The following is a 12683-nucleotide window of genomic DNA, read 5'->3' on the forward strand; positions in this document are numbered from 1 at the left end:
CCAACAGTTCACTTTCTTTTCGCCTCTTCAAAAGCGACACGCCGAAGACAGCTTCATCAGCACTCGAAGACTCGACCCAGCGGTCGTGAGCAATTGGTTGGAAATGGATGCTCCCGCCTCCTCCCTTTCTGACATGTCCATCAAACGCGTACTACCGGCTAAATAATGCATGATTCGCGGGCCTTGCATTGTTTGTTTTGTTCGATATGCAATCCGCAAATCACGAACAATCAACCCCTTACGTATACATAAAGTCAATTGTTCTCGGATCGAGTTTTGTTGGTTTGCCACTTCCACTGCCACAATGATGGGTTGGGCAGCTTGGGCTTCTGCCCGATGATCTTCGGATTGCCCGGTGCCTTGACATTATTATCGTCCCAGCTCATGCAAGACCTGCATATTGATCCTGGCCCCGTGAAAGGTTCTTCTGCTGTGCTCCCTATCTGTTGCACTTCTTTTTGAAACTTCACCTGGCTCCTTTTGACTTGGGGCTGCAGCTCAAGCGAGGATGAACATCGCTACGTTCAACTCCGTACGATAAGCTAAAGTGTCTGATACTGGTCAAGTCTGGGGAAACAGCGAGCCGTCTTTTTCACCGGCGTCGTTTCCCAAGCCGGTTGTGACCAGCCTTTGTATGCACGGGCAAGGGGGCACGGACAACGGCGCGGTGCTGCTCCGGTATACGTTTGACTCAGTCAACTTCAGCACTGTGCTGAGCACAACCCAAAATGGATACTTTTGGAGCCTTCACCGGCATCTGTCTTGCATGAGGTCGACCTCTGGAGATTAGGTTCTTTGATGACTGCGTCCTGGAGCGTGGAAAATGCTCGCATCGCAACCTCATTTTCCTACGCTACGCTTATGGGCTTCGTTTTGCGGGCCATGCCACGGGTCGTTTCTTAGCTTGTGGGGATCGGCCGACTCTAGGTAGCCAAGGCTTCGAACGCTCGCCATGTGGTGAGGCTACAACAACATAGCTCCGAATCTGTTTCCTCTACAATGCGCCGGAAACGTTTCGACTGGCTCTCCTGACTCGGCGCCTTTTGCGCGCCTGTCCTAAGTCATCACATGTGCTGACAGTGCCACTATCTATCGGTATACAAATCAGCTGTCTGCTTCTTTCGTGGCTTGACTGGAGAACCAAAGCAAATCCTATTTCGGCGCGGTATTCTCCAGCGCGTGAGTGTGACGTGGACAGACAAGAAAGAGAAAGCCACTCATTTCACGTTGTGAGGCTGTGAAAACTGCATCTTTGGTCACTGGGTTAGTGGTTGGATGAAACCTCTACTACCCCTTTCTATTTTTGCCGTTGCCTTCTGGCTGGTTCGGTTAATTGCAGGCTATCCCATTACAGTTGCACCAGGGTCTGCTTTTGAGCACATCACTTCTCACTTTTCGCACCTGCCTGCCAAATTGATACCAGACTTGTGGTCATCATGACACACCCGCCTTCTTGGTTCCCCAGGCCAAGTGGCGACCGACATGGTAACTAGCCTTGTCGTCGCGCGCTTGATATGTCCGACTCGAAGAGGGACCGCACGATGCTTGGGACCGAGTATCCTATCGATGACTATCACACTATGGAAGGGTGCGTCCTTCCTGCGTCACAAACATCCTAGCTCCTGATTCATGCAGCGAAATGATATGAAACCGTTTCGAAGGGCCCAGACAGTGCAGATCCATTGCGATTGACCATATGCTCAAAATATCGACAGCAAAACAACAGCTCATCAAGGATCGACCAGACAATTGCCCGCAACCAACTGCCGATTTGCGGTCTGTCCCTCCCAATTCTGGCCTTCGAGTCCTTTTGCGCCTATCACTCCTGCATGATCAATTGTACAACGGTGCGATATCGAAATCTCTCAAACCAGGCACAGAGCAGAATTGTTTGGCAGCCTGTGAACCAGTCATCCCGCCAAGGCCTTGTTGAAGGCTGGAGACACATTTTTGGCCAGGCCAGGGCCGACCCGATCAGGATACCTGTGCTTGTTCTGTGTTCCCCATCCGGTCTCCCTGTCCTTAGCGCCTGTCGATTGTGACATTGGAGGTCGCACTGAGTACCAACGCAGAATTGTGATCGGCAGTACCCTATTCCTGGATCTCATCTGCAGGGTCACTGGTGATCTGTTGGCTGTGCCCGTTTTGGTGGCTTGCGACTTGAAGAAGTTGTTGTCCTTTCCACAGCCCATTCGATGCGATGGTCCTGGGATCATAGAGCACCCACGCGACGCCGCAAAAATAGAATAACTGATGCAAAACAGGTTGGCACTGTATGCAAACAAGAAAGGCGAGAGCATCGCTTGAGGAAACAAGGAAGCTGATCAGAACAGTCTTGCATTGACATCGACATGGAATTGTTCAAATGGCAGATGTCGACAATGTCTAATTATATTCACAACTTACTGTCGGCGCCTTCCTTGGAGATTTCGACCACCAACTTGCCGAACTGGCTACCTTTCTTCATGTCATCGAACAAACCATTGATGGCATCTATGTCCAAGCCTTGAACAACCCGCGACACCACCGGCTTTGCCTTTGTTGACTTGACGAAGTCGACCATGTCTTTGAACTCCTTCCTCGAGCCCATGGTTGAGCCTTTTACCTCGATATTCTTGAGGACAGCCTTCATCAAAAATGGCATCTTGGGTCCGGTAGTCATGCCGTAGACTGCGATGACACCACCCGGCTAACTGACTGTCAGCGAATATCTCATGTCAAAAGCGGGTGAAACGTACCTTTAGCAGACTCGTACTTTTGTCGACGATATCACCGCCCGCTCCATCAACAACAGCATCGAGCTGCTTATTTTCTGCAGGCAACATGCCCAACAATTTCTTCTCCCACCCTTCCTCTTTATAGTCGATCCCCGCCTTCGCTCCAAGCTTCATAGCCTTTTGCAACTTCTCCTCGCTGCTACTGCTGACGTAGACGTTTGCGCCAGCGGCTCGTGCAAATTCGAGTGCAAACAAAGCTACACCACCACCAATACCCGTGACCAGAACATTTTTTCCTGGTCCGATGTTGCGTTCTCCGCACTTGCTCATGACGGCTCTCCACGCTGTAAGGCCAGTCAAAGGCATGGCAGCAGCTTCAACAGTAGACAAATGGTCTGGTGCCTCCTCAATCTCTGACTCGTCAATGACCATGTACTCCTGCAATGTGCCGTTCGCATTCAACTTTGTGCCGCCGAGGATTTTGTAGCCGCCTTTCTCCTCGGGTCCTTCGGGACTGTCTTTCCAGCCTGAACCCGGGTTCACAACGACTCTCTTGCCCTTCCACTTCGTATTGGCATCACTGCCGACAGCGATGACAGTGCCGCAACCGTCAGCCAGGAGGGGCACGCCAAAAGTAGTGCCCGGGTAGAGATGTTGTCTGATGAACAGATCACGATGGTTTAGTGCTGCAGCATGGATCTTGATCAGAACTTCTTTACCCTTGGGAGTAGGTTTAGCGACATCGTCGAGTGACAAAGGGTAATAGACCTGGCCTGGCTTGCCTTCGACCTTGGAAATGGAGATTGATTTGGGCATTATGGGCTTCGATCCAGTCTTTGAAGAGTGTTGCTCTCTCTTTCACTAGCTGTCCCTCGGACCTAGTAATTACTATACTGTTTGACACTGGCACTCTGTCACGGACTCGTTGGTTCTGCTTTTCCAGAGACTGGACGTCTACTTAGATATTCAGCTCGGTGTTCTTTCGCGATTGCAGAGTCTTCGGTTTTCCTTGACGCTGAGTAATTGTATTAAGCAGCATAAGATAGCCGGAGCAGCAAATCAGCATTATACAGATGAGTTCGCCGACCCCTCGCCGTGAATCAATGATGAATGAAAGATGAGCCGAGGTGATGCGATGTGCCGGAACGAGGAGAAACTGTTCCCCCGGATAATGTCACGTGCATAGTCATCTTTGATGAGCTCCCTTCCATCAACACAGCTCATCGAGGGCATGAACGCAACATCGCCCTCGTATCTTCTTCTTATCCTCCTTGTCGGACCTACATGGAGCATTGAGAGGCACAGCTGACCACAAATTGCAAAACCCGCGAGCTGAATCGTATTTCTCCATCATCAGACTGGTTTGCCTAGAATCCTGAACAACAGGGACGAAAGCGATTGGCTTGTTCCAGCCCCGAGGGATCCTCAGCAAAGATGCCTCAAGAAACCAGGCCGCTACAGGCAAGGTTGGTGGACCGGATCTTCATGTTTCGATGCACAGACTCGCTGGCCAGCAAATCAAGCTCCATATCACAAAGTCAGAAAAACTTTAGGCGACAGGCAGGCTTTGGGCGCTGGACAATTTTTCCGCCCCCAATGCGTAACATATCAAATTTCGGGGCTACAGCTCTACATACTGACTCACCGCAAAAGAAATCGGATACTTCTCACCTCTCCACGGCACATTGAAGAGTTGACCTTCTCAAAGCTCGACGCTGACTGCATTGCATTGATCTCGAAGACAGGTTTTCTGGTTCCCAGTGCACGCCGGAAAGACAAAGACAAAAGCATCGGGCCACCCAGTTACGGAGGGGTAGTATTCCCCCTTATCCGAAACCTCGGTCTCCGAATCCTTCGACGACGACAGTTGATAACAACCAGACCGCATCAAAATGGGCTCTTTTGGTGAAGTAACTGAATTTGGTCATGGCTTCAAGTCGCATTTTCTGTTTGATCCCAAATATACCAATTTAAATCATGGTATGTTGTACTGCACTCCACTTCCTAAATCGGGAGACACAAGTCCGTCGAAAATATCTGCTTGTCAGCGAGCGCCAGGCTTTTGCATGGTCATGATTGTGCAGACCATTGAAGTTGCGGTGAACTGAAGGACTAATATAATCCCGTAGGATCGTTTGGAAGCTACTCTCTACCTGTTCGCAATGCCCTACGGGGCTATCAGAAGCTTGCCGAAGCAGCACCGGATAAATTCTTGAGATATCAATACATTGATCTGCTCGACAAAGCAAGAGAGCGTATTGCACGACTTCTCAATGTGCCGGTGGACGAATGCGTGTTCGTCCAGAATGCGACATCTGGTGAGCGCAAGTCCCTGATTTGAAACGACACAGCTAACGGAATAGGGGTCAACACTGTTCTGCGAAACCTGCAGTACAAGGAAAAAGACTGCATAATCTATTTTGATACCATCTATGGAGCTTGTGAGAAGACTCTAGCTTCAATCGTCGAGACAAACCCTCAAGTTCATCTTCGAAAAGTCGGCCATGGACAAGACTTTGGCTATTCGCTGCCCTGCACACATCCTGAAATTCTCAACGCTCTTTCACAAACCATATCTCGCGTCATTTACGATGGATATACACCCAAGGTTTGCATATTTGACACCATAGTCTCTCTACCCGGCGTCCGCTTCCCGTTTGAGAGGATTACGAAAATGTGCAAAGAATATGGCATACTCAGTTTGATCGATGGCGCACATGGTGTTGGCATGATTCCGCTGAACCTCGCTCAACTCGATGCTGACTTCTTTGTGAGCAATTGTCACAAGTAGGTTGAGATCTTCACCTTATATGCGTCATTGCTAACGATGCATAGATGGCTCTACACACCTCGAGGCTGTGCGGTGTTTCACGTACCCAAGCGCAACCAACACCTCATCCGAACAACATTCCCTACTTCGCATGGATACATACCTCGCACCAATTCACCATCCGTAATTCGCAACCCACTGCCTCCGACAGAGAAGTCTGAATTTGTAAATCTGTTCCAATTCGTCGCGACTGTCGACAGCTCGCCTTACTATTGCGTACCGGCCGCTCTGAACTTCCGCCAGAACCTTTGCGGTGGCGAGGAGGCCATCTACAACTACATCCGTGACATTGCTCAGCGAGGAGCTGATTTGCTTGCCATGGTCCTAGGAACCGAGGTTATGGATGATCTGGATGCTGGCTACGGTCTGAAAACAATGGGAAGCTACGAAGCCACCGATCGACGAGAGGGAGGGAGGACAGGTTGGTCTGGCGGTCTGCGAGACTGCGCTATGGCTAATGTCCTGCTGCCAATCACGATCGTTGATGCAGCTGCTCGGGGAAGCATCAGCATGGGACCTGGTGGAGCGGGTAGCGCGGGCGGCCTGTCACCTGCACTACGGCAAAGTTCGTATGGCTTTCCTAACCCAGGCAACAACACGCAGACCCTCTCTTCGACTTCTGGTGGTCTTTTAGGCGAACCGACCGTCTCACGCTCACCCATGGGTTCTCCGAGTATTTATTCGGCAGGCCCTATTATCGTGCAAGAAGCCGATGTTCCAACTCACAAGGCATGGATGGAGAAGACGTTGGTGGATGAATTCAACACGTTCGTGGCGATCTACGAGTACGAGGGCAGAGTGTGGACTCGCATTTCTGGCCAGATCTATCTAGAACTCAAGGACTTTGAGTGGCTGGGGGAAGTGCTCAAAGGACTTTGCGAACGTATCCGAGCCGGAGAGAGTTTGCGGGGCAAGGAGCCGAAATTCAACATCAACGAGCAGCTGGAAGCTATGACCCTACAGTCGCCGAAACCACCATCGCGACAGGGGACGGCAGGATCCACGAGGAGATTCGACATCACCCAGGGAGGATGGGTCGAGGAGTGAGGAGTTACTGTGATATGCTTTCCCCAGAGATGGAAGAGCTGGGGTTTGGTCTGTGGTCTTTTTGTATTGTATATCCGGCCCGTCTTCCGCAATTGAACAGGAACCCGCTGTTGGTCAAAACCGAGCAGATGTTTTGATGGATGAACGTGGTATGAAGTCGGAGAAGGACGACGTTAAGTGACAGTTGACGTTGCACATGGTGTGTCATGTCCCTGGGAGAGAATTTCCCGCTATTCTCCTCGAGGAGAGGCGGTGACTAAGAAGTACTCTTTTTTTCGCCTTGTCATGGGCCATCGTGGCCATCAGGAAAACTCTGAGGCTGCACGTGAACAGGTCAAGGGCGAAAACGCTCCCTTTGGCTCCTTCAGCACCGACGCCAAGCGCCTTTCCCCGGATTTGGATCATATCAAGCTACGTAATTTCAACCTCTTTCTGACACCACAATTCCACCGTTTTGCTTCACTTTTTCCTGGGGTCTTTTCTCATCCAGATTTTCCAATTTTTCCTCCTGGCGCTCGGATCTCTTCCAGGCCGCTCGCCGCTCGGGCATGGCTCGTCGCTCCCACATGACTCCCTTGACTGGTCAGTCCGTGCAGAGAATGCTGCTGGAGCCAGGCCCCCGATGCCGCCAGTGGCCACATCATCCGATATCGATGGACGCCAGAATCCGGGGGATGGTGTGATTCATAGGTTGCCGTTAACTGCTTAGTCGACAAGTCTTTTCGTGGTACGCGTTACTTGATGGCAACTTCGCCATCCGCCCCAAAATGAAAACAATGACACAAAACTAATCTTCTCATCCTTTCATTCTATTTCCATTACCCTCATCTTTCCTATACAAGGCCTTTTCCTTGCATATTTTCCTGGTCTGTGGAGTTGGCCGGCTTAGCAACCTGTATCCTTAGCACCTCAGTTGAACACTCATAAGCACGCCATGACAATGACACCTTCCGCCTTTCTAAGGCGGGCACACATCAAACAACTCCCGACCCATAATACTACAGCACAGAAAGAAAAGAACAACGAAGTCACTGTACACCTACCCTACTTACTGGTACCTCCAGAAGACATGCTCTCCGAGAGAAAGTTCTCCTACGCTTCGGTCAAAGAAGAACAAGGTATGTTGCCATCTCACGCGATCTCACGCCATCCGCAGTTTCAACCACTAACAGATTCCCGTAGGTCAAGGAATCCCTCAGTCGTTTGAATCCTCCCTGTCGAGCCGAGACCTTGAAGAAGTCGAGTGGATAGCGTGGCCTTGTAGTCAATGGTGCAAGACAAAGGGCCTTTGTTCATACCATGTTGGTGGAACACATGATGATTACGTGCGGACAAGGCTAGAAGGCTATGCTCGCAGCAACCCAAGGAAGCTGGAGAAGATTCTGGACGAACTTGACAAGAGGAGGGATGCACAGAAACTCTTCAACCTTCCAGACGCCAAAGAAATTACCCTGGTCCATCCACGCCCAGCCAGTTTCAGCCTCGATGTATGGAGGGAAAAAGTCAGAGACGCTGTCGGAACCAGAGACTTTACTCTCGACGGCACCAACGAGGCGGCGATTTTGGACGACGATGATACTCTATCGCAGGCTTCAGACTGGAGACAGACCTCGTATCTCGAGTCCATGCCCATCGAGATCCTGGAAATGATCCTATCCCGCGTCACAGTGGATCACACAGCCGACCCATACGCACGACCACACGTCGACCTCGCTTCCTGCTCGCTGGTCTGCAAAAAGCTCTACGATGCAGCCGTGCGAGTCATGTACCGCCATGTCTCGATTCCTCAGTCTCGAGCCTTTTCCAAACTCATGCGCAGCCTCAACAACGACAAATCTCTAGGCGAACTCGTCCACTGGCTCGACTTCTCCCACTACTCGAACATGGGCTTCGGAAAGGCTCGCACGGCACGCAACCAAACACCCTTCCTCAAACCCGAAACCCTGCTCGCTTGTCTGGACATGGTGCCTAAACTTCGGGCCTTCTTAGTCCACGAACATGTCGACGACGAACTCGATAGGAACATCTTCACTAAACTGTTCAGCATGCCTCGGCTGCAGGCCCTCGACTTATGTGCTTGCTCATCCCGCCCGTTCACCGAGGCCTTCACAAGCGTTGTCACGCAGCTCTCAAGACAGGCACCATTACCGAACTTGAAGCGCATTTCGCTCCATGAATGTACGACGCTTCAAGAAGAAGTCTTCGACGCCCTCCTCCCGCGCCTCACGAACCTCACACACCTCGATGTCGCTCACACATTCATAAACGACGCGGCGCTTCTCTCGATCCCTCCCACCGCACGGATCACACATCTCAACATCGAGCGCTGCACACATTTGACCGGTTCTGCAGTTGTCAAATTCCTCACTACACACCCCGCCGTCAAGGACAGTGTCGTGTACTTGAACCTCGCAGCTGATGCAAGCAGGCACAGACTCCTCGCCGAAGCCGACGTATCTAAACTACTCGCAGCTCTCCCACCGACACTGCGGTCTCTGAACCTCAACGGCGCGCGTATCAACGCAAGCCATATCCCCGCTTTGCGCAAGCTAGCGACGCACGTGGAGGAACTGGGCCTGCGCGGCGCACAGTTGAGTCTCGGAGCCGACATCAAGCCGCTCCTGAAGCAGCCTCATGCGGTACGCTACTTGGATCTCACGGACATCAAGTCGGTCACGCAGATGAGCCTCAGCTACAGTCCGAGCAGTCTGACCGACTTGGATACACTGCCGTTGGAGGTCGTGGAACTAGGTCAAGATGTGCTCGGCGAGGTCAAGAGAAGGAACGCCCACGTGAAGAGGCCCGAGTGGGTCGTTAAGGAATTGGGACGGCGCGGGTGGTTTGCTAGACAGCCCGTCGAATCCGATGGCGAGGTGGCCGTTGACGACGGCAGTCGCGCTTGGAAGATGGGCGCGCGCTGGTGGGGGATGCGCAAGGTGCCTGTTGTCGAGCAGGATGTTGGCGGCATGTATGGCTATTTCATGTTCAAACGGTCTTGAAGACCAGGAAATTATGGTTGGGCTCGCTACGATTTTTGCCCGGTTCTGTGTTCTGAGTCCAGCTGGCATGGATGTTCGGCGCTTCGGTTCGATTTGCTTCAGTTCGGCTTGGGACATCCTCATGACCAAGGCGTGGACGTCTCCTTGGAAGACATTCTCGCTTCATGGCGTTATACAAGAGCACTGGGACCTGGATTTGGGGAGTTTAAGCATTGAGCGTTGCATGCAGGATTTGGTCTCTGGACAAAAAAGTGGGTTCTCCTTTGGGCATGGCATGGCTTGGATATGGTTTTCATGAAAACATACTGGCACAGGTCACGAATAATACCTGAACGAAGTAATGATTACTGACGATGATCACGAGCACGGGCACGGGCACCATCATTCCAGCATGCAACTACACGATTTTTCATGTGTAGGAACGAATACATAGTCATAACAAATGTTTTCATCATGTTCCGGGCTTCTCAAGGAGTAGAGCTTCTCGATAAATCTCCCTGAAAACCTAGGTGCCTGTATAATGTAATCTAATGCCCATTAAAGGCAAGCGTTTGCCCGGGGCTATACAGAAATCAACAGAACAGTACGCTAATGCGAGGAAGATCATCCACGCAATCCATCTGCAATACTAGATCCGGCTCCCTGCCGTCGAGGCCCTTGTTCTTCTGGTGGATATATCATCTCTGAAACGACGACATGTTAACTCGTAAGGACAACGCGTGGATCTCGAGGATAGGTCTCCGAATGAGTAGTGCATTTCATTGCCGGGTTCGCCCTGATTCTTGTACACATATAATAGAGCGAAGGCGGCTGTCATCGCTGAGTACGCCCGCAGCCTTGCCTCCTTATGTGGGTGTGGTTGTGCTTGTGGCATGGCACGTTGCGCAAGAAGCTTGTGGCTTTTCCATTTTGTCACTGAACAGCCCGGAGACTGATCATTTTATCTTGTTTGGATTTGTGCCGCGCTCGCTGGGTGGTGGTAAGACCTGGAGTTATATTAACCGGAGCCAGGTTACGACCTCTTCCTCTTCGGTCCAGCAATGTTCGGGAATAAACGTGAAAGATGGTGGTTGATGGTAGATTTGTCTTTTTTAGGCGCTTTCTGTGACACCAGCAATATTAGTGATCGAACGCGGTTCCAATAACAAGGTATATGGGTTGTGCAGAGAGTTGAGTTTCTGCTATCGCTAGAAATCGTGGGTATGAAAACGTACCGGTGCATCCATGCAGTCTCGTAGAGCCTTTTCAAGGTGGCCGCAGCCTCCTGTTGCGGCGCCAGCGGCCCAGCAGTCTGTTCGAAGAAGTTGTTAGCGCTGAGTTCAAGACTTGATTTATGTGGAAGTAGTCGTCCAAAGAGCCGCTTCCATTCCCAAGCTGCGTGACTCTTCTGCCTGTTCAGTGCCGCAAGGGCTCTCAAAGCCGTTCCGTCGAGATGCAAGGCTATCTCTTCATCGGCTATTAAACAGGGTGTAAACATACTCAACATAGCGCTCATCGGGCCCAGACAGGGATTGGGCTCTGCTTTGTCAGGATGTCTGATTTTTAACCGGGATACGGATTGTAGTCGGATGGGGTTGATGGCGGTGCTTGCGCCTTTTGGAGGCATCTTGAGGGAGTCTCTGACGAGCTCCTAGCTGTGGAGGGGATCGATGTTAGGTTCGAGGTCCGCTGTCCCAGAGTCCAATGCAGTAGCTCGACTGCGACAGAGAAGGTTGGGCCTCGAGGTCGCAGTCGGAACGTTTCGAACTGCAGCGAAACTCAGGCTTGCTGTCGGCAGTTGCGCTGGAGACGGCGGCCGTTGAGAATCGAAACGGATCGGGTTGATGTGCAAATGACGGTCTTCGTCTAAGGAAATATCAAATGCTCGCGATGCAGTTGAAATCGCGGTTAAATTTCGCCAGCAACAACCATTCGGGTCACGTGCCATATGAAGCTGACGAGCTCCCTGGCTCTCTACCTGCACGTAACTTACCTGCTACTCTTCAAGAGTTTTCCACTACCTGCACAAAATGTTTGACAACAACCACTCAGCTTTGCAATCATCATTCAAGATGCATTCGACGTTTCCTTACGAGACATCGCTGTCTTCCGTGAACCTTCAAGAAACGATACTTGGTTGCAATGAGATTTTGCAACCACTCCACGGTCATGATCGAACGCTTACTTTTGAGCTTCCTTCCGTAAGACTAGACAAATCCGCTGAAAAGGTACTACGGGTGACCGTCACGTCACTGCTGCAATGGCTTGGAGACTGTCTACTTCTGACAGTCGTGGGCTGAGACCCAAGGTCGACTACGCATACTACAAGTACAGCTTACCCTGCTGCCGGTCTGATGAACAGACTGCTTCGCTACTGGGGTAGAGTGACCGGGATCCTCCATGATCCCAAAGTCTCTGAGGCCATGACCAAGCCAGATTTGCCTTTAAGCGTGGCAACTGAGGATGTTCTGCGTCGCACCGGGATCCGCGAATCAAGCACAGCTTCATTGACTTGCGACAGCTCCCAAAAAGGCAAAAGCCCAGCCCGGGTAGAATGTTGCTCAGGGTGACTCAAGCCACTTCCGATGAAGATGAGCTCGCCTAGCTATTGGCTGCATGGTAATACTCGCAACCGTCTACGATCCTCGAGCATTGATCATGCGCAGGATGAGGTTACATGTCGGTCGAACAGCCACCTTGTAAGATCCATGATATTCAGGTGAACCAGGCTCCTAATCCCGTGCCCTCGTCGAGCGTGTCAGCCCATTCTCCTCCCGTCAAATATGCGTTCCTTCAACTGTGCCGACCTTTCAGGCAACCCGCCTCGTACAGTGGCCTCTCTGAGCCTGATCAACCACGAATCAGCCCAAATCTTGGCATCGAATATGAGCCGTCGTGGCCGTCCAACGAATACTAACGAGATAGCACCAGTCCAGGAACCTCTTCAAACGGAGTGTCATCTATCGCTATTCAAGAGAGCTTGTCCTGGGGCGCCGTGGCCAATATAGACAGGACTCGGCTGTGGCAATTCATGGTTGTGGCTCTCATAAGGCCATCACGGCGACTGCTTGACCCAGGTAAGTTACATTTAGGTCACAACGGCAGCCGGAA

The 12683-nt window shown here is 51.4% G+C and overlaps 3 protein-coding genes across 3 annotated transcripts; 2 read left to right on the forward strand and 1 right to left on the reverse strand.

The window, feature by feature from the left end:
• Nucleotides 1–2334: 2334 nt before the first annotated feature.
• Nucleotides 2335–3812, reverse strand: PV05_11061 (uncharacterized protein). Its single transcript, XM_013454510.1, has 2 exons — nt 2739–3812; nt 2335–2689 (listed from the first exon to the last, which is right to left on the reverse strand). Exons 1-2 carry the CDS (start codon nt 3531–3533, stop codon nt 2396–2398), a joined length of 1089 nt encoding a protein of 362 aa, XP_013309964.1. The 5' UTR covers nt 3534–3812; the 3' UTR covers nt 2335–2395.
• A 550-nt stretch (nt 3813–4362) lies between these two features.
• On the forward strand, nt 4363–7006 carry PV05_11062 (uncharacterized protein). The gene is made up of 4 exons (XM_013454511.1): nt 4363–4697; nt 4847–5035; nt 5081–5504; nt 5553–7006. The coding sequence occupies exons 1-4, from the start codon at nt 4610–4612 to the stop codon at nt 6592–6594; spliced, it is 1743 nt and encodes a 580-aa protein (XP_013309965.1). The 5' UTR covers nt 4363–4609; the 3' UTR covers nt 6595–7006.
• Nucleotides 7007–7045: 39 nt separating this feature from the next.
• PV05_11063 (uncharacterized protein) lies at nt 7046–10048 on the forward strand. The gene is made up of 2 exons (XM_013454512.1): nt 7046–7712; nt 7777–10048. The coding sequence occupies exons 1-2, from the start codon at nt 7529–7531 to the stop codon at nt 9591–9593; spliced, it is 2001 nt and encodes a 666-aa protein (XP_013309966.1). The 5' UTR covers nt 7046–7528; the 3' UTR covers nt 9594–10048.
• Nucleotides 10049–12683: the final 2635 nt, after the last annotated feature.

This window comes from Exophiala xenobiotica (genome assembly GCF_000835505.1).
Source record: "Exophiala xenobiotica strain CBS 118157 unplaced genomic scaffold supercont1.7, whole genome shotgun sequence".
NCBI lineage: Eukaryota > Fungi > Ascomycota > Eurotiomycetes > Chaetothyriales > Herpotrichiellaceae > Exophiala > Exophiala xenobiotica.

Bases quoted from the DNA above. Each gene is read 5' to 3' on its own strand.
- PV05_11062 (XM_013454511.1), top strand. From the start codon at position 4,610: ATGGGCTCTTTTGGTGAAGTAACTGAATTTGGTCATGGCTTCAAGTCG. The intron at 4,698-4,846 runs GTATGTTGTACT...ATAATCCCGTAG, and splicing joins ATATACCAATTTAAATCATG to GATCGTTTGGAAGCTACTCT. The intron at 5,036-5,080 runs GTGAGCGCAAGT...CTAACGGAATAG, and splicing joins CGTCCAGAATGCGACATCTG to GGGTCAACACTGTTCTGCGA.
- PV05_11061 (XM_013454510.1), bottom strand. From the start codon at position 3,533: ATGCCCAAATCAATCTCCATTTCCAAGGTCGAAGGCAAGCCAGGCCAG. The intron at 2,690-2,738 runs GTACGTTTCACC...ACAGTCAGTTAG, and splicing joins AAAGTACGAGTCTGCTAAAG to CCGGGTGGTGTCATCGCAGT.
- PV05_11063 (XM_013454512.1), top strand. From the start codon at position 7,529: ATGACAATGACACCTTCCGCCTTTCTAAGGCGGGCACACATCAAACAA. The intron at 7,713-7,776 runs GTATGTTGCCAT...AGATTCCCGTAG, and splicing joins TTCGGTCAAAGAAGAACAAG to GTCAAGGAATCCCTCAGTCG.